Source organism: Mycteria americana, chromosome 5, assembly GCF_035582795.1.
Source record: "Mycteria americana isolate JAX WOST 10 ecotype Jacksonville Zoo and Gardens chromosome 5, USCA_MyAme_1.0, whole genome shotgun sequence".
NCBI lineage: Eukaryota > Metazoa > Chordata > Aves > Ciconiiformes > Ciconiidae > Mycteria > Mycteria americana.
In genome coordinates, this window is record NC_134369.1 from 68,979,331 (window position 1) to 69,006,802 (window position 27,472).

The following is a 27,472-nucleotide window of genomic DNA, read 5'->3' on the forward strand; positions in this document are numbered from 1 at the left end:
GCCGTGGCCTATATATATCTCCTGGTTGTGGCAATTTTTGTAGGGCATTAAAAGAGAAGAGACTCCTGCAATACCATTGCTTCGCTCTCTGATACAGAGCTGGATGTTACTGGCTCTTTTGCCCAAGGCATTCCTGATTTAGTGGCTCTGTAGGAGTTACATTATTCAAAGTTTATTTAAAATAATTACTGTATTCATCCATATATTGTCACAGTGTAAGGAACCAGAAAATTGCGTTGCATAATTCCCTTGCAGTTGTCTGAGAAATCTCCTGTCTGCTTTGCTAACACAGCGCAGATATTTGATGTGAAATCCTTGCTTTCATGCAAAGGGGCTGCCACACTTTCAAGTTTGCGAAGCGCGATAGCTAATATATTTATATTCTATCTGCTGCGCTTAACAATTGAATGAAAGAAAAGTGTTAGCAGAGGTCAAGCATTGTTTGAATGTGTTGCAAATGGTTTCCCAGGGAAACAGCAAATCAGTACTCATAGCCTACTGCAGCATCTCCAGAACAACATCTAGCCACCAGCCATAGCCGAGTGTTTACTATAGTACTCGGGACGAAAAGCGATGCAGACTAAAGACGAGGTGAGCGTGTGAGTAGGAGAGCAATTTCAAAGGATGAAGAAACATTCGGCAAGAGTGGCACCATTACCGTCTTACAATGTTTCTGAATTAAATTCGCCTGTGCCAGACGGTAAATGCTTTTTTCCTGTATATCTAACCCTAGGCAGGAATTTACTTTGCATGCTCCTCCTGCTCTGTTCCATGCAAAGTAACGTGAATGTGTGTGTGTGTATGTGTATTTTTAAAGTAACTAATGCTTGGATAGCATTTTGAGCACTTTAATATCATCTAGATTAAGTACAGTTAAATTTCTATTGCTTGTGTTCAACTGCTGTGTGAATGACTTCTGATGAAGAAATTAATGTTGAAATGTGAACAACTGATGAAGTTGTGATACTTCAATTCCAGCTTTTAAAATGATGTGAAATTAGGTCCATATAACGTTGTCCAATTTTCTGTAGTATTTTAATAATGTGCTCTAGATTTATCTTTTTTGCTTTAAAGACAGAGGCACCAACTTTTTTGTGCTTGCTGTCCCTCAGCTTGAGATAGCAATTGTTCCCTTAAACTGCTTTCCCCCCCCTTATTTTCAGAAGTGTCAGCTCTAAAGCAATTTCTTAATACCAAAACCACAAGACAGAAATTGTGAAATCTGTTGTGTGCTCTCGATCGGACATGACAGTCTCGTTCCTTTAAGAGTGCATACCAACTTCACATCACACTTTAGTGTCAACTGGAAATGCGGTGATGTTGTCCAGCATGAGATATGACTGCGCTGATAGCTGTGATGCAGATATAAAACTCGGCATGCTGAAAATATACAGCGGGTATATGTGCGGTATAAATCAAAGGTCGAAAGGCAAGCTTTCTAAAAATATTCCTAATGTTCGGGTTCAAGTTTTTGTTTTAAATGCCTGTAGAAATCTCAGACTTTAACTGCACTGTTGCAAGTTTATTATATTTGGTGTCAGGTGTTTTAAAGAGCTGAGCAGTACTTTCCAAAGTTGCTTGTTCTGCCAGGAATGAACTCTTTTCCCACCAGGTGTGGTACATTGTTAAGAACACTCCAGCCGTAAAATTGCAAGGTGTGTGTTGGCTCTGGTTTGACCTTTGTTATGCTGACCAGCAATGAAAACGTGATTCCTTTTTGCGAGGTAAATTCAGCGCTACACCCAGGATAAAAACAAAGCAAGAGATGCGGTCCAGTGCTTGTCAGCAGAGTGTTACTTCCAGTTCTTCAATCTGCCTGGGTTGGACTGGCTTAAATTACAAATGGGGCTGGGTTTTGATAGAGCAGACAATAGTTTGTGTTATTTTTCTTGGGAGTATATGTGTGATACTGAGTATTCTGCAGGCTTAGTAGTTACCTGGTGTTTCTTTCCTGAGGGAAAAATACCTTAAAGAAAGTTGAAGGAGCTGATAGACCTGACTGCTTATGTCGGTCCATTGCTGTTGCATAGCACCAGATTTTAGGGTGTGTGAAATTATAATTTGTACACTCACCTACTTTTAAAAGAGCAGCGTTATGGCCAGGTGAGCTGGCTTGCTATGCTGGTTAACGGGGTGATTTGCTGCTCTTTATTCCCTGAGACCTCCCAGCATAGACTGGGCTCGTGTCACACCAGGCAGTGAATGTGGAGGATTAAAGACTGTCCCTACCCCACAGGGTCTAAGACAACTCACAAGCTGTGGTTGCCTCCAACTTAACCGGTCCAACTGCTGTCAGGCACCTCTCTTCAGTCCAATCTTAACCTTCTCCCCATGCTGGGCTGCAACAGCAGTGTCAAATATTGCACTGCCTGTTTCCTCAGGGAGGGAAAATCCAGTCGTCGTAGGAAGAAAGGGCAATAGCCTGGAAGTGACTACATGACAGCACTTGTCAGATCCGACAGGCTGAAAACAGAAAGGGTCTTGCTAGGGATGAAGCTGGCCAAGCTGAACTAATACTGGACCCATACATTAAATGTGAGTGTGTGCAGCCAGTTTTACAGATCAGCAAAGATTTTAGCAGGGATTCCCAAAGAATCCTAATGGGGTAGGGCAGCCAGATTCCCAGGAGCACTATGCCTGTCCCCCCTTTCCTTCCCAGGCATGGGGAGGGCACGTGGAAGAGATGCTGCAGCAACTTGGGCTCTGGGCCTGTGTGCTGGGAGGAGAGCAGGGGAGCAGTGCACTCTATGTTGGCAGTTTTCAAGCAGTGGAGGTTTGTGGCTCCCTAGATATCTTCTGGTAGAACCACAGAAACTGCTGACTCCTGGATAGTGGAGTGAAATCCAGGCAAGAAGACTCCTTCAGCAGCGAAGAGGCACCCAGGTGCTTGCAGATCACTGGTCAGAAAATGCTGCTCACCTGGAAAGAAAGGGAGCAGAGACAGCTACCAAGAAGGATTGGTGCATGGGCTGAGTGGTTCTGGAGGATGTGAGGTGTGTATCAAGCTGAGACCACAGCCACCAAATACTTTTGGGAATGTGTCTTCATCTCAGTCTAGCCAGCCCTCACTCCCCAGCACGGCATCAGCTACAGCGAGAGGACTGTATGTACGTGAGTGCCGGAGCCAGGTTGGTTGTACGAACGCTGCGCAGAGGAGACTTATCCCAAATGTGCCATCGTGGAAAGGCAGGGCAGGGACCTGTCAGAGCTATTACCCCAAGGACAGTGGAGAAAACAGTTGGAAGTATCTCCTGGGGTTACAAAATGCAGCAATACAGTAAGGAATACTTACTTTTGCAGCACCTGCTTACCTATAAAATGTTCTTTTAACCCACCCTTCTGCAAATGTGCTTAATTAGGCTCTAAATCAGGCAAGAAAATTGAAGCACATGCTTAATGCATGTGCCACAGCACTGCTGTGGACTGAGCCTGGGACGGTCAGATTTGGACTCGTCCAGATGCATCTAAACATACGCCTTGGCAAGTACTAAGAAAGTTGTCTGAGCTTCCTGGAGTCAGCAGGAGAGCTGGGCACCTGAGAGGTGATTCATCTCCTAAGATTGGTATCTGAGGGAGCTGGAATGAATCACTCTCTGGAGGCACCCATCAAACAGGAGAGGCAATAGTTTGTGTAGGAGAGAAATACAAGCAATTTGATACTGAGTTGTGTGTCAGTGTGCTGACTGCTTTTACGCTTGGATCTTAGGAGACCCATGAACCAGCCTGGATTTATTGTGGTGTTTCTTGAAAGTAGAAGCTATATTGTAATTATTTAATAATGAGATGCATATGAGTGATTCCTGGAGTGTCCTGGGTCTAAACTCCTTTCACAACAACTTTATGTCAAAGCAGCCTCATGGCTTTCATTGAAGCTACTCTTGATTTACTGCAGTGAAGGTAAAAATGAGAGTTTAACTCAGAATGTCCATTTCTTTTTAGAAATTTCACTAAATTTTAGCAATGACAAGATTAATTTTCAAAGTATTTTTTATAGAGATTCATAACCTTTTATTTTGGAGTAAAGTGTATAAATTGTGAAACTATTGGAGGCGCATCTGGTATAATTTATTACAAAGTTTGTAACAGGTTTTCTTTAATGGGATGGTGTGCAGCTTTGAATCAAATGATTCGTGTTTATCTGTTGCTTAGTCAGTGCTGAAGTGGTGCAAAGCTGGTCTGATCCCAGGCCAATGAATCCTGCAATTGGCTTGAGCTGGTGTCGGGTCAAGCATATCTGGGGAAAAGTAAGTCATGTCAGTCTGTTGCAGCGAAGGATATCCCTTTAAATGTGTGTTCAAGGGACTCATTCAGAAGTTGTTATTGAGGTGGTCTCATAGGGGCTGCTTATGTAAGGAAAAGCTTAGAATAAAGTCCTTGCTCCGGAGCTGCAATAAGGGGACAAAGACTTGTAATTCCCTGGGGTTATTCCCTCAAACAGGTATGTGTTGGCTTCACCTGAATAAAAACATCTGACGGTCCGGCTACCTCCTCCTCACGGAGTAGTCTGCTGTGGAAGTACCCCCATCGTCCTCGGAGGCTGAGCCAAAGCTCACTAAAATCAATTGGTCTTCCCAGGAACTGCATTGGGGATTGGATCAGTCCCCATGATCTGGAGCTGTTTGCTGGCATGGGCTTAGCTTGGCTGGACACTGAGGTGCAGACACACTTCTGGATGCCTCTACACTGCCCTCTTCTTCCTCTGCAGCACCGGGGCAGCTTGGCTTGGCTTTCCCCGGCAGCACTTAGCCAGAAGGTTGCCCTCTGAGATGTTCATGGTGTGGAGGGGTCTTAACAGTCTTTCATGCGACTTCTTTGCGAGTGGAGGGAGTGTAGTTGTGTGCCTGGTCCTGCCCTTCCCAGGCTTTGTTCTGGATACAGTGTCCAGATGGGTAAGGAAGGAGCAATAAGCAGAGGCTCTTTGCATGGGAAGAGCTCTGCTGAAGGATATGTTCATACCCTTACTGGAGGACAGTGTTTTCTAACTCCAGAGTTGTCACAGCTAAGTATGAGATTTTGACACAGTGTTTGTTTTTCAAGGCAAATGGAGATGCCAGCAACATTTTCTGACAGCAGAATTCAGTCCAAAACATTCCACTCCAAATGGATGTTTTAAATCTTTTTGTAGATCAATGTAGATCGTTTTGTGTAGAAGTTGTAGAAGTTTTGATTTCAACATACAAAAATCATTCTTCATTTGCAGCACTTTCTTCTACATTCCTTCAAACTCTAAATATGTTATGTCACACCCAGTAACTTTAAAATATATGTAGCCACTGTGTTTCAAAATACATACTCCAGCTGCCAGTTCCACTACAGATGTTCTCACATAAACTTTTTTCCCAAGATCTGTTCTGACACCCCCACGCTGGTGCTGGTATATTATTTTTGGTATCACATCAATGGAATTTCATTGTCAGTGCTTAAATAGAGGCAGTGATAAATTTGTTTGAGTTATGCTGAAATGAGAATGGAGAAAAAAGTCTTCTTGGCTTAAAGTGAGTAAGGAGGAAAAAAAGCCAGGGAAAAAAATATTTCCATGCTTTTAACTATACTTTCAGTAAAATGTAGGTGGATGAACAAGTGGAACAAAGATTTGAACAGAGATGCAGGTTTTTTAATAATTGTCTTTATGTGTTTTGAGGAAGGGTCTCGATCCAGAGCAATACAAAGAGGAGCCATTTACTTCAGTAAGAAACAAGTTGAGAAGTCCTCTGGAGATAGCTGGCCATTACACTGATGCATCAGGGCTTCCGAAAAGGCAGTTTGCAGGTTGCTTACGGCCAGCAAAGCCTTTACATGCTTCCTGCAAAGGTCTTTTTTTGTTTTGTTTTTTAATGGTTGCAGCTGTTGAACATAATGGATGTTGCAGCCTGGATTCGCTTTGTGCTGCAGTCCCCAGTCGCACGTTTTAGGACACAGCATTGGATGCAGACCATGCGCATCATATTCCCTGGTTTGCCTGGAAAGCATCCATCTCAGAGCAGGTTCTTCATAAGAAGAACATGTAGCTAGTGTGCAGAAAGATGGATTTACAGACTTGCAAGTGTTTATCAGGTTTGCATGCAGAAGCCAAGGCATCAAGCATATGGCAATTCATATGGGATCAGCAGTCTCAGTGATCAGCAGCCAGCTGTGGGGATCTGGGGAGATGAGAATCAACCATTGCATGAGTGGATGCCTTTGTGCAGCTTATTTAGCAACTATTTCCCACTTTCCTTATCTGCAAAAGGTGAATAATCATATATATATATCTACCCATATGACCTGGCTGTATTGAGCATAAAGGGAAGCTCCTTGACTCTTCAATATATGTGTGTTAAATCTCAGTATTATTACTACTACTACTTCTTCTAACAGTAACACGGTGCATTTGCATGTAGTTTGTGTACAGATCTCACCATCTTTCCAGTCCAGGCACAGCCAGTGTGTACAAATGCTACACCTTGTCTTGCTGGGGGCTTTCACAGACCTTGAAGTTTATATGAACAGATGTCACTGATGCTCTCACTGCAGATTTCACCTAGCAGATCATATCAGGCACTGGGACAGTAGCATGATGTAGCTTCCATATTGGCAGTGCAGTCCAAAATCATCTTCTGTGTGGCAACCAAAGAAGCTGGGAGCAAATACACGCTGCAGATGCCAGGAACAAGTGGAATCCCAGGTTGTTTTCACAACTGATGTGGACCACACACAGATGGTCCTGCCCGATTCTGGTTGTTTTAATTTAATTCCGAATTCCTTAAGTTGCCAGATCTCATAGCGTTAGATGCAGATGCACTCAACTCCTTCTCATCAGCTCTTTATATTTCTTTTGCTCAGAACTGACTTACGGTATTGCAGTTGGCAGTCTCGGGCACATCTTTTCTCTTTGATTTAATGGTGCATCCTCAGTCTATCCAGTTATTGTCAGGTTTTCTTGCTGTTTGTATATTGGTTTAGATTGTTGTGCTTCCTTTCCAGATCTTAGTTGTAAGTGGAATCAAGGTCCATGGCCATATTGTTCAGTAGTCTGGATCTTAAATCAGGAGAAGTTAGCACCTTGGGACTACGTCCCAACACTGTTACCATCATAAAGCCAAGGAGATGCAGGGCTGGAAGGTGACTTCAGGAAGTTATCTGTGTCATCCCTCCTCTAAGGTGGAGTCAGATACACCTTGACCATCCCTGACAGGTATCTCTGTTATTTGTCTCTGCTGTGACACCATTTTTTAGGCACTTAATGGTCACTGTGGTCAGAGCTTTCCTTCTCCCCATGTGGGATATGGGATGTGGGACGTGAGAGCGGTCTTTTCCTGAATGTTGGATGGTGTGACAGGGAAAAGCCGTGGCACTGCCATCGCAGTGTCTGTTCCGATCTGGAGCGCAGGGAGGTGGGAAGCCACATGGGTGAGATTTGGTACCTAAGCACAAGATGTGACTGGTGTGTATGGGGGGGATTTTTTTGACTGCCTAACTTGGATTTCCTCCCCTGACAATTAGGCTGGAACTGCTCATCTGGAAGGGTAATTAGGTGCAAGGGTGTAGAGTGACACATCCCTTGATCAGGCACTAAGTTAGTTATAGGATGTGAAATTTAAGTTATTTACTCCCTCTGCTGCCTCTTTGTTCGCTTTATTGCAAGGATAGGAGGGCACGTGGAAGCTGTTGAGATTTCTAATTGTAAGTGAAGTTGCTGTCTGCTGATTTGAAGTGAACGGCTGTGTACAGACACTGAAGGGATAATTGGCAGAAATTGCTGATGGATGTCACTGTTAAACTACAACAAAAATATCTGCTTTTTTGCTTTCTGCTCTTGACAATAGTTAATCATAGTACAAGAGAAATGCTGTACAGCATCACTGAGTCATTTGCTTTTCATTAAAATGTGAAATGCCTTTTTTCCCCTAGGACAAAAAAAAATTGTTGTAACCTTCTTGTCCCCTTCAAACATAAAAACTTTCAGAACAAGCAAATAGTAAATGAACAAGGCACTACTTTGAACGGGCATATGTGCATAACTCTAATACACAGAGACCATTACATTGTCTCTGAAGGATGTGTTTAAATGGAGTCTCCAAACATCTGAGACATGGTGAAATGATTTTTCTTCACTGATCAAGAGATGCTTATTCGTCAAACCTGTGTAGCACACTGTCTGCAAAGACACCCTCCCTATTGTTTGTTTGCTTGGTTTTAGTAAATGTAATTACGGCTTCATGTCCTGAGTCAAACTGCTGGTTCTGAACTCATTAAAAGCTGGGGAGAGTTTGCCCTTCAATTTTAACCTCCCAGGTCAGCTGTCATCTTCAGGTATGTCAGTGTATGTATGCCCAGACAGCTTGGCTGATTGTACTGAGTTGCTGTGGGTTTACACCAGTGTAATGAAGGGCAGGATTTGATTTCACAGGCTGTCCCTTTGGCTGAAATAAGATAAGCTATGGATCTAACTCACCGTTGGATTGATGGTGTTGTATATCCCTGCCCCAGTTGTGTGCTAACAGTAGCAAACAATCCAATTAAAGCCATGGCTAATCCAACCTAATGAGGTTTTATTGTTGTAAAATGGACAGAATAAGCTCTCTTCACCTCTACCAACAGCAGTGCAACTCAGTCCCCTTTCCTGTAGGTCCATGTGCATCTGATATTTCCCTGGCCACAAAATTCACATCATCTTCTCCTCACTGCACGGCATTAAGACCAGAATTTCCTTGCAAAAGTCTCCAGCCTTCATGATGATGAACTGAGTGTTATCAACGTGAGCGTATGTACAGGCTGCTGGAAACAATAGGCTTGTGATGTGTGAGCGAGTCCGTCATCGCTGCGGATGCTCACTCTAACAGGTAACATTGCAGTGTAAAGGAAATGTTGTCAATTCTTTCACTGGTGCCCAATTTAGCAGGAACATTCAATTGACGTACTTTCCACATAACACCAGACTGGCTTCTACCTCCATCCATCTGTCAAAACCCAGCAATTGTTTCTGTGGCAGTGGTATGAAGACATCATTTTGTCAATGCAAAAACAATGACATATTAGGAGCTGAGATTTTGAGGACATGGTAAAATAAGTATATTTTAATACTGAATGAGTAGAAGGTAGATTGTAGATGCCTTGACTGACTTTTTGGAAAAGCCAGGCTCTCTCCCTGACTACAGTGGTAGCCATAGCTGACCACTGCTCTGCAGAGCTTTGGGAACATAATACAAAGAAACTGTCCAGCTCATTTACATCACCTGCTTAACCATCGATTTAGTTGTGTAATCAAAAAAAGAGTATGTATTTTGGCGCATACCAGCAAGCCAGATGTTGCTGTCTCTAAATAAGCCAACACTTTGTGTCAGTAATCCAGTGTCATGAATGCACGGATGGCTTTCAGAAGGGAATTTAATTACCTGTTTGAGAGGTTCTAAATTTCCATCAGGGCAGTTGGTTAAAAAAGAAAAGAAAAAGAAAAAATCAATTCTGTGATGACCTGGCCATAAAAATTACTTCCAGGGCTGCATTTTTATGTTGCATTGATTATTCTACTGGCAGTCCATTCGATCTGTTTTTAGTAACAACTTTGAGACCAGAAAAGTTGTCCCAAATGAAGTGGCATGGGGTTTTTTTGTATTCCAAGCACTGCTGTCACATGCTAAATATGTCATATACATTAATATAATCTGAAAAGAATTGTTTTTGAACCTCAAAGCATAATCCCTTCTCTCCAAGCCCCCTGTAAAATAACAAAGTGATTTTTCTAGCCAAGGTGAGGACATATTTTCTCAGTGTGTGAGCTGCATATGGAAATCTGTATATGAACAAAAAGCCACAAGTCATGTATCGCATCTTTCAGAGGGTCAAGGGGCAAGGGAGCTGCGCATAGTTTACAGATGGATGGTGAAAATGGTTGTCATGACAAGGCACACGGCGCTGGTTCCTGGTTTGAATGGACATGGCAGCAGCAGCGCTTGGTGGTCACCTCCTCCCACAGGCGGGTCAAGAACGTGAAAAGGCGTGGACTTCAGTGATGTTAATCATGTGGTCTAGGTTAGCCACAAGCATAATTACCTTGCTAAATCGAAGTACACTGGGATAAGTATATAATAATTAATACAAGACAAGGACAGACTTTGTCAGAAGCATGTGGAAAGCCACGGGTTCCCCTTGCTGGTGTCCCTTTGGTCTCCGTGTGCAGAGAAATGGCCTTACTTCTTATGCTATAAAGCATCCACATTTGCAGGGCAAGGAAAAAGATTTGCTGAAGCAGAATAATAAACTAACCTTAAAAAATGGGAAGGAGCAAGGGTTTGTTTTTATCCAATAATGAAAAGTCATCCAGATGGATTTAACTCATTAAGACGTGCTTGATACAATCATGTGTGGTCCTTTCCAGTTCTCCCTTTCCTCCTTTGTCAATCCCGTGGGCTGAGTGTTGCTTTGACACTTGATTATAAGCTCCAAGTAATGAAGGAACACTTCCAGCAGCAAGATCTGGCAGTCTGGCAAGGTTTTTCCTGTTTGTTAGGTTTTTTTCCCAATCTCTTCCAGTAGCCCCTTAAAATATCAAATGATGCCCAAAATGTAGATTTGTTCTCAGCCTGTGATTCATCTCTGCTAAAGCCACGAACTGTCTTCATGCTCAACATTGACTGTGTCAGTCTACAGAAACTGGATGAGGCCTCTGTACGCAGTGAGTTACAGGTATCTGTGCAACCTCTTACATCGAGTAGTCAGGTTAAAAGAAGGTCAGGTAAAGTAGTCAGGTAAAAAATCCCACCCAGTGTAAACATCTCTGCTCAGAATGGTTGTCCAAGGTCAAGTTGAATGGGGCTCTGAGCAACCTGATCTAGTTGAAGATGTCCGTGCTCATTGCAGGGGAGTTGGACTAACTGACCTGTAATGGTCCCTTCCAAGCCAAACTATTCCATGATTCTATTATTCCCTGTATAGCCATGGGGAGATGCGGATAGTCCCGGGGGACTATTTTTCTCATCCTAAGGTTGACATCTAAAATAAGTCAAATGAATCCAACCCAAGCAGTGTCACTCCTCTTTTGCTCTGGAGGAGGTGTGTTATGGTAGCTTTTTAGTACATAGTTGCTTCTCCATTTGCACGTGGCAAGTTGTGGCAGCACCCTGCTGTTGTCCTCTCTGAGAGGACATGGTTTCACTGCCTAAGACCATGAGGTCTCCATAAGTGTGTGGGATTTATGAAGGTATATGGAAGTTCAATGGAAAATGCTGCTCTTGATCCCTCTAAATTTGGGTCTTAGTGGATCCCTGCTTGATAGCTGATAATTGCTGTGTGAGACAAAGAACCGGAGTTACGTGACTTCTGCCGTCCCTTCCTCTCATGTGGGGTAACTTTGCACACGTGGACCTTTCACTGCTGTACTGTGTAAATGGTGATTTGTTATCCTTGCTGCTGATACCAGGTTCGGGTAAGTTAGCCCAGCATATATCTATTCACCTTCCTTGTCAAAGTATATCCTTAAAATATGTTCCAATTCAGTAGCATTAGATGGCCCAGGCCTTCTAGCTGTAACAATGAAATATTGATAAATTGCTGTGCTATCTGATTGCTTTCAAGCATAAGGGAAGAAGAATTCAGTAAATCAAGCAGTGACTTTCGATTAAATGCAATCTCTTGAATTGCAGTTTTGGTCTCAACTGCTGAGTTTCTCAATGTACAGGAAGAGATTGATGCTGCTTTGTTGTACCAGATATAAATAACTCAGAGCTCTTTTTGCATGTGAAGAAAAATAGGTTTCCTTGAAATTTTGGTTGTGGATCATCTGCTAGAATTCTGCTGAGTGTAATGTGAATCTTGATCTTGTTCTAAATTATATCTGAATTGGGATGTAGCATGTGTCTTTCAACTTAATGAAATCTCTTTAAATGATGCATATCAAAGTGAGTAGTGATTTGGGTCGAGGCACCTTGGTGGCTGATTCTCTGCGGATAGGCAGTCAGCAAACACTTTCTGAAAAGAAAACTTCTTTAAGTTGGGGACCTGGAAGTTCGTCAGTGCCTTTTTGAATATTTAGCCCAAAACGTACTGATTGTCTTAATCTTGTGGAGGCTGGAAATAACTTTCAGCTGTCAAATAAAGGTGTTGTGCTGCTTCTGGTGGGGTGAATGGCCCAGGACTGCCATTTCTAATGTACTTTTCAACCTCAGAGTGACTTGCAAGATGTTTACAAAGTAGGTAATGTTATCCTTGTTTGTTGCAAGTGGGAAGAGTAAGGCTTGGAGTTATGAAACAAATAGAACAAAGTCATGGGGGGAGTTGTGTGGCTGTTAGATTGTGATTTTCTCCATTAAAAAGAAAATATATGAAGGTGAATGGCTTTTTAAAGGTCTGAAAATATCCAGTAGGCTCTAAAAAGCTCTGTAGTGCTCATCAAAAAATGAAGAGAGATGATACAGTGCTTAGACATAATATATGTCTTAATCCTTCAAAGTTGACTTTTGTGGGTCTACTGTCATGGACTGTGGCTTGTATACTGCATTGATTAAATTTGTAGAACTGTGTGGCAAGGTGGGACCTGGACTTGGGCATCCTCTTTTGTCAGAGTTCCCTCATACTGGACAGAGGAGAAAGGGAAGAGCATCTTTGAGAAAGATCATCTCTAGGGGGTTAGCTGCTGGTTCAGTTGCTTGTCTACTTGGTGGGTAAAAGCTGACCTTGGAGGCTCTAAATAGGCTGAGAGAGGATTTTTCTGTATCATACCGTATTCTCTATGTCTTCCTTTGCAATCTTTGTAGTTAGACCTGGTGAATCAAACATAGCTCTAAGTTCATTGAAGGTTATATGAACCCTCTGAACTTCCTCTGGCAAAAGAGTGTTGACTTGATTCATGCAGTCTCTTGAACCTTGAATACAGTCCTTGCTTTAGAGTATACTTTTATGTTATTTTTTGACATGGAATTATTTGCACAGTGTACTTGAATGGCTCATGTTGCAATGAAGAATGTTGCCCTCTGAGATGTCTGCCATATTTGTTGCACATTTGGCACCTTACACATGGGGTTTGTGTCTATTTTTGTACTCTTTACAATGCGAAATAGGTGTGATTGTCAAATTAAATTCTTCCAAGTCATGGCAAGGTCAGTGGCTGCTCTGGGTATATGCGTCTTCCATAAGTTTAGGTAAGATGGTCACCAGTTGAAGTAGCAGCTGCAAAACAAATGGTGGGTGATCTCAACTGACCGTGAACACACATTTATACTTACCAAAATGGCCTGTCATCTTGCCTTTCTGAGAAGAGGACTCTTGTGCTGCTCATGTGTTGACCTCTTACACAGACACCTTCAATAAATTCGGGAGTACATAGAAGATCACCAGGCTCACTCTGCCAGATTCCAGCACTGCACTCTTTTCTGATGTTTGCTGGTTCTTAATCCAGTCCTTCAAGCTCTTACTCATAAAATGTGGTGTCCTTCTCACTGGCAAACTTTTCATCTGGTACCACTGGTGTTTCTGGGACCTGGGTCTTGTCTGCTGCCTTGTGCCTCTATACAGCCTCTGTGTGAAATGCAGCGTCTTGGTGTTGTCTGCGCCTAGCAGAAGAAGAAAAAGCAACTACTCTGAAGATTTGGTGCATGTAAAGGCTTAAAACTGGCATCTTCAATGGTTTAGCAGAAGTCTTCATCCAAAAGACATGTCAGTGGCCGTGGCTTTATTCCATACAAGAGTCTCAAGGATCATTCTGGAGGATGGAAAGGGGAAGCTCTCCTCTGGAGGGACTGTCACCACTGACCCTAGAAGGCAGTGGTTCCTCAGCCCTCCTTTCCACCCTAAGGGAGAATGGTGACCTCTCCTTTTGCCTGATTCAGTGTCAGTGCTCAGGAAGGGGCCCACGTGAGTACAAATTCCTTTGCCTGTTCAGACCCTATGGATGGAGCTGTGGGGCTAAGAATATACTGCAGCACGGGGCTCTCATTTCTTCAGGGGAAAGACTGGTTTTCATACAGCACCTTTTTTTCTGTAAGGGGGGAGAGAGTTAAGTATTTATTTACTTACTTATTTACTTTATTCTTACCAGAGCTGAAACCTTGATTTTTGCAGTGTGCTTCCTTTCTCCCGCTGAATCGTTTGTATGCATTTCACTGACAGAGTGTTTGAAAGCCCCGCTTTCCTCCAGGGAGTTTACAGCCAAACTGATGCAAACTCTTTCTTCTCAGGTGCCTCACGATCATCTGTCATCCAATGCAAGCCAGGAGGCAACTGCCCCAGCAGACACAGAGGCATGACTAGGCAGCTCTCCCCTCTATCTGTTGCTGAAGATTCTGCTGCTCCCATTCTTGAGCTGCAGAATCGAAGTCCCTCGGGAATCTGTCGGCACAGCAGAGTCGAGAGGCAGAGCAGATCAGGTAGGCATAACAGCCGCATTCCCAGCGTCACAGCATGCCTGCGAAAGGCCTCTTTCGTCTGTCTTTTGAAAGATGGTGCAGAGTCCGAGCATGTTGACATTGGTTTACGGTGCTGCGAACAGCAAAGCCACATGAAAGTCCTTCCTGTACCTTCCTGTACCTGTGTGCAAGCTGGGGTTAGGCGGGAAGGAAGCAAGGATGGGAGGAAGAGGCCTGGGCCTCAGTAGGAACATGTAATGTGTTAGGTATCTGAGAAATCATAAGGTCAGTAGGCACAGAAGATCTTGAAAGGATCATTAACGTTAGCACGCAAGTTAGTTTTTACAAAGTGGTTATGTTTCCTCAGTTTCAGCCTGGCCAGAGACCAGGACCCTTAAGAGCCAGCCATGTTCCTTCTCAAAGACAATGACAATCTCGGCTCATACCATGGATGGTCTGATGGAGTGGAAGAGAAGGAGCAACAGGTGGAAGGATATCTAGGGAAGACCATCACAGTTCAGATCTTCGATCAGCTGCACATCAGGGCTTCCGTCAGGAATGTGTCACCTACTTTACTGCAGACGTTTAGGTCAAATGAACCTGTAGGTGTGGTGAACACGGACTTCTTCACCATGATGTGCATCCATCACCAGCAGGGATGGGATGGGAGCAATTACAATATACAACCACTTGAGTCTGCTGAATTGTACTGTTCAGGAGGAGAGAGCCATTAAATGACTGAAATAATTTAACTGTCCAAGTTCTTTGGAAGACTGTCTGTGTAGATACTGTGAGCAAAAAGGGGAGGAAGAACAGGTTGGATCTCCCTTGCACACTGGAACTGTGGGAGATGAACCTTCCTCTTGTCACTTCACCACTGATGGCAGCAAGAGTCAGCCATTTTCTTCTTGTCTTGAAAAATGGAGGGATCTCGTACTCCAGGAGTACTCTCTTGATGGAAACCCTCAGAAAAATATTGGAGGTGATTATTGCTGGAAGGAGTGGATGATACAGCATTTTGCAGTAAAGATCATACCTAAGAGATCAGAAAAACAATTTACTCTCATTTTTGCAGATATCAGGCTGAAATAGCTCTGTGCATGTTGGCACTAGGGTACATCCAAAATCAGAATCCATCTTCTCTGAGAAAGGACTTTAGTCCCCTTGAGAAAGGAGTAGTGCCTTGACATCATACTCTTCTAAACATTTATTTTGCATTTTTTAGTTTCCCTTTTTATGCTGATCTTCCCTTCCTCATCAGTGAGGTCTAAGTAGGACTGACCTGACAGGTAGGTAAACAAATATAAATAATATTATTTTCTCGGATGTAGTTGCCAAATAGTCAAAAGAGTTCAGAAGAAAAGCTGTAGGTTTTGGTTTTCCTCATCTCACTCTTCTGAAAAACAAAAGCAAAAGGCTTTTCCGTTACCATCTTGTCACAGAGACATCACAAGCAAGAATTATATTATAGACAAAAGGACCGTGCAAGGGTATTTCTGCTAGCTGCCTTTCAACACAGTTTGCCATTGACCAGTGTCACCTCCATGTGTCACTTGCAGTGTCATCTGCATTCTTTCCCTGTTGTTTCATCCTTGTTGAGTTCTCAGATTGTTTCTGTGCTCTTGACAGGGTAAGTAAGGTTTGTTTCAGACCAAACTAAACGCAGACACCAAGGATTTCTACCACCTTGCTAATTGTAAAATGTTATCTACCAACCACTTTGGCTGATCAATGTGTTTTCTTTTCATGAGCATATCATTCGGTATCTGAACACAAGTGCTACTTTCTAGCTTACTCCAGCCTCAGCTTCATGACTTGGAAATCCTTAAATGTATTTAGTATGAATTGTGTGCCTGCTCCCCATATGTCTTTGAGTTCAAGCCCTGTAATTATTTCTAAAGGTATTTCTTATCTTCTCCTTTTGATTCTTTGGCCAAGATTTAGGTGTGCACATCCCATGGATTTTGAAAGCAACTGTCAAGCTACTATGTCACTTTGGCCAGGGATCCATCTCAATTTCACATAAATTAAATGTAAATATCTAGTCTAGGGAGAGATAAGCACCTCCAGTGGGCTTAGATATATATGAGGATGAAATCAGCTACCTTCTCATCATTCCTGTCCATCGTCATTAAATATAAAGGGGCCCTAGACAACATGTTTAGTTTGAATACGCAGTTATTTGCTAACTACATTACATGGGATGAATTCTACCCATTAAGCACTTACGAAAACTCCCCACTGTACATTTAATCAGGCTAAAACTTACATAGGTCTTTAATCCAAGGTAGGACTTGCAACAAGTGTATATTTCTGTGCCTTTCCCTAACATTCAAACCTGGGACTGTACAATCCAAGTTAAATGCTAATGGTAGTGTCATGCACAGTAACAGCAATTACATAGTCATTTAGTAATTGAAAAATAGAAAGTATGGATAAAAGAAAGTATGGATGAAGGTCTTCTGTCATTGTATGATTATTTTAACTGTTAGCTGAAGAAGGACTAATTGCATGGTAGTTTTGCTTAGCAGGAAAACCTGCAAGTGGATGTTACATAATATATTATTTTTAAGCCATTCTAACTTGTGAATAAACTGTAAATTACCTTTTAATAGAAGATGTCAGTCATTATTAGTACCATAAAAATATCTGTCTTCTCTCAGCAGCCAAAGGGAGTGCTAAAACGATGCTTGCCTTTTCAGAGCTGTGTCTGATTATCCTCTGCATGTTTTTAATAAACCTGTAATTTTATTTAAATTCTTGATTCACCACTAAACAATGGAGCAACTGAATACTGATTATTTTTAGGAAAAAAAATACAGCATACAATTACAATTACAAAAAGCTTCATGTCCTGGTTAGGAAAATTCTTGATTGCAAATGCACTCCCTGCTACAATGAATCGTTTTTTAGGTGTAATGTTGGTCTAATGTAATAACTTTGAACCTCAGTTTGACATTTCTTTATGGCTGCAGCAGAAACAGTAATATAAAAGGAAAGTAAAGCTGGGTCTGAAAGGATACCTTTTTCACATTTAAGTTGAATGTAGGACAGCGTATGCTCTCACTGCAGCGGATCCATAGCTCCTCTTAACATCAACAATTATATTGTTCCCTATATATATCACATCATGTGTTGATGCGACTGATAATTGATAGTAATAGTTAAGACTAGCTGCAGGTCAAGGTTTTTAGAAGGAACTCCTGTTTCTTCTATCAGACTGATGTGATATGGTCTGATGGGGTACATGGTTGGAGCTCAGTGCTGCCACATGAGCTTGTGGGGCAACAGTGTTAGTGCTTCTCAGCATCCAACGCAGTTTCAGTTTCTGTTGTTTTCAGCCAGGATCTGTGAAATCAAAATAGGGTTCATGGGTTGCATCTCTGGACGATGTGTCCGGAGAGCAAGTCATTAGCCAGTAAGATTAAATTCTCTACGTGCTTCACACTTCTGATAGGAAATCTGCAGTGGTCTGCAGATTAGGTCTGAAAAGTACTGTACTAAAATGGGGAATGACAACTTTCCAATTCCTCCTTGTTTATGTGTAGAGGTTTATTTCTAGGCATGCCAAGATTCAGTTTTGTCCAGTTTCCTTTTTTAACTTCAAAAATGTAAATACACTAACTTGACTGAAAACAGCCTTTCTCCGCTTGGCTATATAAAACCACCAAACTGTTTCTTTTTCTCCTCCCAGCTTGCAAATAAAAAAAGTAATTCCTGAGTTAAGATCTTGAATAATAAGAACTTGTTCCTGGCTTCAGATGTGCAGGCTCAGATAGCTTTTATCTTGCACACATGCACAGTAATTGACTTTATAATGTGGTTGGTTCCAAGGGATGTAGCTCTGTTCTAGAGGTTTGGCTGACAGAAGGAAAGAAGGGCTGATAAAGCAAACAGTGGCAACAGCTTAACCGTAATGCTCTTACCTCAGGCCTCAGTATTGTGTTTGTATTTTGTTCCTATCCCCTTGAAATGACAGACACAGTATTACTGAAGTATTTCTGTGCAGGATTTCAGTGTTTGCGGGGCATAGAGGAATAATAGGGAGAAGGCAAGAATTGTTTTGAATGCGTTCATTATGTGTACAACCCTTCTCTTTTTCTATTTTTTTTTTCCAGGAGAAGAAGGAACACAAACGCACACAGAGAGCAGCAGCCAAGAAGCTGAAGGACAGACACGATGCCAGTCTTGCACATCCACATTTCTCAAGCTTATCTGGAGATTTCTGATCATTTTGTCCGTCTCTTCCTCCTGGGTTGGGACCACGCAGTTTGTCAAAATCACATATGAGACCTTTGACTGTCCTTTTTTCATGACTTGGTTCTCAACAAACTGGAACATTATGGTTTTTCCCATTTATTATTCTGGGCACCTTGCAACTGCGCAGGAAAAGCAGTCTCCAATCAAAAAATTCAGGTAGGCTTTATCATGGCAATATCCCTTTAAACAACTTGATTTCTGTGGACTGAGATCACTGTTCTTCTCAGTTTGACCCATGGTGTCAGAAGGCAGAATAAAGGTCATGCTGCAGAAAATCTCATTCATAAATAGCTTACAGAAGGCTAACAAATGAGTGATATATGCTTGAATAAATGGATAATTGATTGTTAGAGGGTTTTTTTACTGATATGAAAAGGTCAATTTGCTTATAATCTTCTATTATATTATCTAATATCTCTACATTTTGTGTTCATGCCTGGATCAGGCTTCCACTGGCCATTATTTAATCTCTTCTGATCCATTTATGATAGAACAGTAGCATAAAGTCCGACCAAAACAACTCATAGTTGAGAAGGTGCTCAAACCTGAGGAGATGGTTTCCATGAGGAAGACCATAGCTTGCTCTCTGTGCTCAGCAAGAATAGCAGGATGAAAACTGCCCTCTCCTCCTCCTGCTGGATCATAGCATGGAGGAAGACCATTCTAGTAGCCTTCTCTGCTCTCTTTTACATGTGGTAGGAATTAAAGCAGGTTGCAGACTCTTGGCTCTCCTCCCCCTGTAGCTCTGAGGGTTAAGTTAGCATAGGGGAGTGGCTGTCATCCTGAGGAAATGATTTGAAGGCTTTGTCCCATCTTCTTTCAGGCTCCACATGGAAATACCTCTTCCTCTGTGTTGCAAAAGCCAGGGGAAAATGTCTCTCTGACCCCAACCTTTCCTTACGCCACGTGGCTGCATGTTGTAATTGAACTGTCAACCTCAAGTGCAAAGCAGCCCATAGTACTAACTATAACATTGGTCTGCAGGGGTGGAAATTTATAAATCCTTCTTCAGTAGCCACTGTGAAATCATAGAAATACAAGTTTGGAGGGGAACCCAAAGAGATCATCCGGTCCAACTACCAGCACTGCAGCAGGACCAAGCTGGCTTAGCTTCACCCTAGCCATTTCTTAAGAAAGCTGTGTCTAACCTGTCCTCAGGGCTTTGGAAGTACCACCACGTTCTGGGACAATTCATGTCACAGTTCCTCCTCCACTTCCATTACTCTACCAATCTGATGATGAAGTAGAAGCTGCCTTAAAGGATAGAGCTAAATTCAGCTTGCCAAGAGATAACACACCCTGCCCATGGAGGGAAGAAATTCACAGGATAATTTTGAGCTGGGACCCAATTCTGTTACTCCAGTGCAGACTTGCTTTGAAAACAATCTTATTGACTTCAGCAGAATTGTCTGTTCTGCAAGGTATTAACCAGCGTGTGGCCCGTACCTTGTTCCCACTGACAGAGGGTTCAGCACAGCTGTCACTGAGCACACGGGGAATTCAATTTGTGACTGTCAGGCTGGAGTGTAGCAGGGCCAAATTCTTCCTTTGTCTGCTGTTGCCAGGATCTGGGATGTAATTTGGCCCTAAATTATCATTTCTGTCAAATCAGCGTGACTGAAATTGAACAGTTGCACTTAATTAACTGTTTTCTGAAAACCCTGGTGCTTTGTACGTTAATGATGCCTTCATTCAGATTCTTGCTGGAGTACTTGTAAGAACATTAACAGTGTTGGCTTGGCGTCTGGTTATGGGGTAAAGAATTAACAAAGGCACAGCAGATAAGGAAGAAGGTGAGAATAAATATCCCTGCAGACAGATTCTCTGCAGTTAGTTGGTTGATTATATATACATCAGAGCAAAATTTTGGGCAAAACATTTGTGGGAATGCATAATAAAAGTATGCTTAAATAATTGATACATGTCCCAAGCTGTTAGGAGTTCAGCTTTTAAAGGTGAGGACACATGCTTACATGCCCAGAGGAATTTCTCCACACACGGAGATGAGAAGTAGTTTTGTGAATATGTGGAAACAGGAGACTAGTGTTAGAGCTGATGGGCCCATGGAAAGGCATCTTGCGAGGGTATTTCCTACTCCAGATAGATCGGGAACTCACAGCCCAGGGAGGAGGTAACTGCTGGCAAATACTGACTTTATGATGGGGACCAACTACTTGGTCTGCGCCGTGTTATAACTTGACAAGCCAAACTCTTTCAGTTTGGGTATGGGAATGGACATCTCTTCAGGATGAGCGCTTGATTTTCTGATGACCTAAAGAATTGAAAAGCATCATTTGTAGTTTTAAAATTTGGAGAGTCATAGACAGATTTAGTTTGGAAAGGATCTTTGGAAGTCATTCAACCCAGCCTCCTACCCAGAACAAGGTTATTTTCAAAGTTAGATCAATTGTTTGTATAATTGCTTGGTTTGTGTTCTTGATATTGTTCCTGTTACAAGACTTTTTATTACATTTTGTAAGATTTCTTGTTGCTTCATTTGCTGGTTTTATTTCTGTGGAGTAGCTAACTCTTGTCAATAAAGCCCGTCCTGTAGGGATTCCAGGCCTGCCTCAGAGTCCAGAGGTGATTTGTCTTTGTGTTTCTGGAGGATATAGTTACTCACTAGGAGCTTTAAAGACATATGACATTTTGTCCAGCAGATATTCCCGGTGGATCAGAACAAACAATGTCTATGATATCTTGGCAGAGATCAGTGATCATGCGAGTGAGTTGCAGAGTGCTGCCCCAGGCTGGCAAAGCTGTATAGGGCCACTGTTACTTTAATAAATCCCACCTGGAAGGATAGAAGTCTCAATCTTCAACTTTAGATTGGCTTTCTGAAAGGTTTATAATCTTTGAGATTGTAAATTGTGTATTTCTGACCTTTCACACTTTACCTTAGAGATTAAATTTTGTGGTCTTAGAAACTAACTCATGGTTATTACCTCCCTGCTGCATTTCAGTAAAGTATCTTGGTTCTCTTGAGGCAGAAGACACAGCTCTTGGTATCCCCTCAGTATTGTAGATAAAAAGTATGTCCCACATAAAGATCTTGAAACTCCTTGCATTAGTGGTGAATAAAATGATCTGAAGCTCAGTAAGCTCAGCAATAGGAAATCTAACCTGCCAGTATTTACCACAGCAGAAGACACTCCACAGACTTGACGTAGGATCCTAATAGAGTTATGATTCGGAGTAGGTGGATGATATTTTCAATGTCAATAAATTTTGCCTCCCCATCCACCGTCTTGGCTTCTCAAGGACAAACACTGTGACATTCAGCAGCTTTCTGCCAGAATATATCCACGATGTAATAGCTGAGGTTAGTCCTACAGGTGCTATGCAGCCTTGAGGCACTGGCTAGGAAGAGTGTTGGTAGGTGCAGGTTTAATAAATATGAACATCTTGGGAAGAGTTGGTTTTCTAGCAAGAAGGATAACAAGATGTGAGCATCACTTGCAGTAAAAACAGAGCCGTAAGTAGCTGATATTTGCTGTCATCTGCAAGTTTGTCACCTACAAATCTCTCCATCTATGTTGCAGCAGTAGCTCAGTCCAGCTTCCTCAGCCACTTTTGGAATAGCACTGGAAATCTAGATCTTCATGGCAAAGGGCTTTTCAGAGGAGAGATGAGGATCTTTGTTGCCTGAAGCTGCTCCAACCCCGAATGTCTTAACAGTAGGGAGGAAGACCAGCAGCAGAAAACCAGGGCTTCTGTTGAGAGACAGCATTCCCGAGACAGACACTGCTTATGTGAGAGGTTCATGCACAATTCCCTTTTCTTTTGCTCCAGCTCTTGAGCAGACAAATACAGCTGGCCAGGCTCTTTCTTAATGTTCAGATTCAGTCAGTCCTGGAAAACAATTCACCAGTTGTTTAACCATTGTTACTCCCATTCTGTGTCTCTCTCCTGAAATGGAGCTGGAAGATATTTTGTTGCAGCAGATGCCATCGTTTAGATAGAGGACCAAATGACATAGTAACAACTTGTGCTCACAAAAGGTCCCACAGTGCTTCTTGACACCATAATGTCACTGGTGGCCTTGCCAAGTTTTAATCTGGGTGATGTAATTACATTCGCTGTATTCATGTTACCCCAGGTAGCGTCTGTTAGCTCTGTTTTTTCTGTAAACTGTTTTAAAACCAGCTGCTGCATTACACTCCAGAGGCTGCTGTGTGTCAGGGGTGAATAAACCCATTCTTCTGCAGGGGCTGGCATCAGAATAACTAAGAGGCGACGCGAGCTATTTAGTGGGTGCCAGAGGCAAAGCTACATGACTGCCTGAGGTGCTGTAATTCCCGAGAGCATGGCACACTGCCCAGAGCTGATGGCTGAGGGCTACCTGCAAATAAAAAGAGCTATTTATGTTAGAGGGCAGGTTTTAAATAGACTTCCTGTGCATTTGGAAATAGTTTGTGTCATAGTTTCAGGGTCAGCTGCCCTTAGATATGTCTCTGCCTTTAAGACAACAGCCTACAGATATATTAACTGTATGGGGAGGGGTCCATGGAGCCTCTCTCCAGAGCCCAGGGTTTTAATCACTGTCATGTCGTGATGACTCCTGCAAGTTTAATTTTAGTTGCATGCCAAAGAGGCTGAGTTAACCACTGAGCAACCAGCCCTCACAAAGCCCGAGGCAATCTACTGTAGCCATGACTGGGAAAATAAAGTATTCTTCCTGTCTCCTCACTCACTAGGCATTATTCATGGAGTTCTCCTAGGCACGGAGGTGACTTCATCAGGTCTCTGTCTCCCTCAGCACAACACTGTCACAAGTCTTTGCTGTTTATTTTTAATTGAGAGGTGAGGAACCACTGGCCCCTGTTTTGTCTGGTCATTGTACACTGCTGTGTGTGATGGAGGCTCTTCCATCTGCTTAAACAGTCCATTGCCTGCGGCCTGTGAAGTGTTTCCAGATTTCTTTTCCTAGCTGTGAACCTGTGCTGGTCCCTCCCACTGCTTCTGGGAACTCAGAGATAAGTGACATTTGCAACGTTGCCACAACTGCCTCTGCCAAAGGGTTGACCGGCCCACAGAGTCCAACCCAGAATAATATAATAATCACTGAGGCTTCCTCCTTCCGAGGATTCACAGTCAGGGCACTTCAGACTCCATCCTCCTGACTCTGCTCTGAGTTTGCCTGTGTGCAGACATCCCAGAGATCTGCAGGACAACAAAACCTGACCCATTCTGGCATCCTCCTCCAGCCTTTTTGGCTTTGGAAGCCACCTACCCTCCCCATGGATGGAGGAGCAGAAGCATCAGGCTTATTCCCAGCATCTCCCTGGCAGTGGGGGCCACGATGGATGACGGGTGTAATTTCCCATGGCAGATTTGTAGAAGAGCTTTTCCTGCTGCCTTGCAGACTCCACCAGAGTGACGTGCTTGGATGGTTTTGCTGTTGCCTTTGTATGCTATCAGCATAGCACTGGGGTACTTAACTGTGCCCTGCATTACTGTAAGCAGCCCAAGCACCTTTCTCTCTTGTTTTAACACAGCACAAGCTTGTTTCCTCTAAGACAGATCCTGACAGCTTCTGAGACAGGTTGGATTTACAGCTGTGTAACAATCCAATCGTGCATCAAAACCAATGGCAGAATTCCCACTGGGTTGGAGAGAGCAGGCTCTGTGCAGGTCTGTAGTTCACAACGCAGATCTGTTCTTGCCAGGAGACGGGCATCCTGGCTCTGGTGTCATGTAATGGTGACACAGCCACAGTGCATCCAGGTCAGAGGCCACCTGTCTTGAAGTGAGATGTAGTCTGAGCTCAGAATCACCCTCTGCATCCACCTACGTCTCAAGGGGAGAAAAACATCTTTTAAACATAGACTGCTATATCTGCATGTCAATGAACATTCAAGTCTGTGCTACCGGTGAGCCCATTCTCACACAAGGAAACTCATCACCTTCAACTCCTGTTGAAATCAGTGATACAAAAGCCTACAGTCAAAATTAAGCATTAATTTATTTGCTTCACTGAGTATTTGTGTTGCATCTCAGATAAATCATACACACCGCTAGCTATTCTCTTTCTATGTGTAATGTTTCTGTTCTGATCTTTGGAGAACAGGCTGAATTCTGAGAACGTCGAGGTCAACTAGAGTGAAGGAGATAATTAGCTGATACGCCTGCCTGAGTGTTAACTTGTTGGACACCCTGGCACAGAGTTTGAGAAAGGAATTTATTATTACCAGAAATGACTGCTTTGTACCCCAGGTCATTTTAGTGTCAGCAGGGAATGAATGGTTATTAAGTAGAATCACAGAATCATTTAGGTTAAGACATAGCTGATTTCATGTATTACATAGATGTTATTATTCTACTTTCCTCAAAACAAGAGCGATGGTTTCCATTCTTAATAGGAAAAAACTGCAATATTTTTAACAGCAGAATTCCCCAGAATTACTAAAAATGGTTTAGGAGACCTGGAAACAATTCCGTCTTTAAAGGCAAAGCCAAATCAGGATAATTATTACACCGCCACCCCCTTTCCCCCCCCAAATAACAAGTGTTTTTGACTTCACATTGCAGTGCGATCTTCGAAGTTACTAATTAGTTCTACATAATTAGTTTTTTAGCAATCTTCCAAACACAGCCATATTTGGCTGTGAATCCTTTGGGGCCCCAAGGCTTCATGGCATTTAGATTAATCCCTTAATGTTGCCTCGTAAGGATGTGTTGCAGGTTGGTGGTACCTTGGTTCACTCCATTGGTATTTTGGTTGTATGAAGCATTCACTTCAGGGACCTTTCATGTTTTAAATAGACGTGTCAGAGAGCCTGCCGTGTCAAGAAATGAAGCGTACCGGGAATATCTTGAGGAATACCTTTAACCAAGAATGCAGACACTGGAGTTGCTAAAAAACAACCTTCCTAATTTGGGAAAGGTAGAGATGTTTCAGGAGGGGTGCAGTGATGTGCCTTTAATCAAGCTGCACGCTTGAGTACTCAGTCTCCCCTTAGCCCACGCAGGTACCACTTTGCACAGGAGTGCTGTCCCTAAAAACAGCCTCTTCAGAGCTGACCCTTTCCTTTCGTGAAATCCTAAGAAGTAAACAGCTCACTTAAGTTGTGTGTGTGATACGGTGTTTGGGAAGCTTGAGATTTTGTTTGCAATTTAATCCACAAGTAAATGTCTCTAAGCGAACACAACTTTTCACTGTATAATAAAATAAAGCTGTTAAATACTCTTCCCTCCCCTTTCGTTCCTTTTCTTATGCTCTTGTTTGACTGGCTCAGTCCCACTGGCTGGTGGCTCTTTTTCCCACCATGGTGATGTGCCTGGCAGTATTTTTGAGTATCTTTAGGCAATTCTTAAAGCTTACTTGGCCATACGTGAGAATATATTTCAATAAGAATGAAAACAGGTTTTGGAGCAAAGCAAGAAAAAATTGTCAAGCTACAGAGAAAAAATGGTGGTTATAATCCCTCTGTTCATGGCCTCTAAGGCAGAGCCTGGGAACTGTCGGTGCATTATAGATAACCTTCATTTCTGTGTGTGAGTCCCTGGGATTAGTGTTGCGTAAAGTGTGGTTATTCCAGGTAAGTTACTTCTTTTCTATTTGCGAAATTGCTGTTTTAAGAAGATTGTAGGTTATTTTCTCTATGTGAATTAAACAATAGATTCTTATGGGTGTGCGGAGTACTTAGGAAAAGTACTTAATTGAATGCGATAAAAGTCTAATGAATGTTTGTTGTGCTGGAGTGAATGCTAAGGAAAATCCCAGCTGAGTTTTAAACTCTTTTTTTTTCATAGGGAATGCAGTCGGATTTTTGGTGAAGATGGTCTGACGCTGAAACTCTTTCTTAAAAGGACTGCTCCCTTTTCTATTCTGTGGACTTTGACTAACTACCTGTATTTACTGGCTTTAAAGAAGCTGACAGCCACAGACGTCTCTGCCCTATTCTGTTGTAACAAAGCTTTTGTCTTCTTGCTTTCTTGGATTGTGCTGAAAGACAGGTTCATGGGAGCAAGGGTAATGACATGCCGATTTTCAACTCTCTCTTGTTTTCGTAATTGCCCTTAAATCCATAAGCTATTGTGCTGCCATAGTACTGCCGCATTATGGTATGTATATACCATGAAGCCATTTCTCATTTAATTTTATGATGCAAGCCTAAGCCTGAAGATCACTTAGAGATCTCAGACTCCAGAGGTAATACAATGTGGGAATTTCAAGAAGCTATTACATCTAAGTGTAATTTGATGAATTAGAATAGGAGGACTTCCAGTTCATATAAACCTATTCTGTCTTGGGTTACAGTGCTGAAGTAGTCAATTAATTTTATTTTGAACATAGTGATGAATGCTTACATTCTAACCAAAGCAATTTTATTCCTTGTTTGGGTAGATAGCTGTTTTCAATAGGTAATCTGTTTTTCTTATGCCACCCTATTTTACCTACACATAAATGCATACACATGTGCATATGCCAAATATAGTTTAAAAGGGACAACAACTGTTTTGCATGAGGGTGTATTTTGCACTAACATGTTATAGGACTCCCTGGCAGTAATATGGACCCTGCAAAAAGAAAAAAAGAACTCTAGCAAAACGATGTGCTCCTGGATCTGGGGGAAAGCAAGCATGTTTCCTGTAATTTCACACACACAAATCTCATAATATGCAGCAATTTAAACTGTTGACTTTATACCTTGGCTAAGGAGTAGCTAGGCCTTCTGCCAGTTCTGCTGATGCAGATTCCCACATTGAAATGGCTCAAGGCCTAATGGTCGTGTTGGGTACAATCCTGATTGAACTATCAAGAGCCTTGAGCTTCATTAGGGACTGGTTGGGACAGGTGTGGTGCCTGTGACCAGAAGGGGCCACCAGCAATTCGACCTAAGTTCCATGGAAAGCGTGATGGATCAGGACACTCATCTGAGTGGGTTCGT

General features: G+C 42.5%; 1 protein-coding gene across 4 annotated transcripts in view; it reads left to right on the forward strand.

The window, feature by feature from the left end:
- The window catches only part of SLC35F4 (solute carrier family 35 member F4), a 131,741-nt gene that overhangs the window by 93,595 nt on the left and 10,674 nt on the right, over positions 1–27,472 (forward strand). For 2 of the 4 annotated variants that reach the window (XM_075501576.1, XM_075501575.1), the window contains exons 2-4: positions 14,151–14,339; positions 18,437–18,734; positions 26,334–26,553. In XM_075501576.1, the coding sequence (XP_075357691.1) occupies positions 14,151–14,339; positions 18,437–18,734; positions 26,334–26,553 (707 nt within the window). Of the gene's footprint in view, positions 1–14,150; positions 14,340–18,436; positions 18,735–26,333; positions 26,554–27,472 lie in introns of those variants that run through there. The other 2 variants (XM_075501577.1, XM_075501578.1) reach the window with 2 other exon arrangements.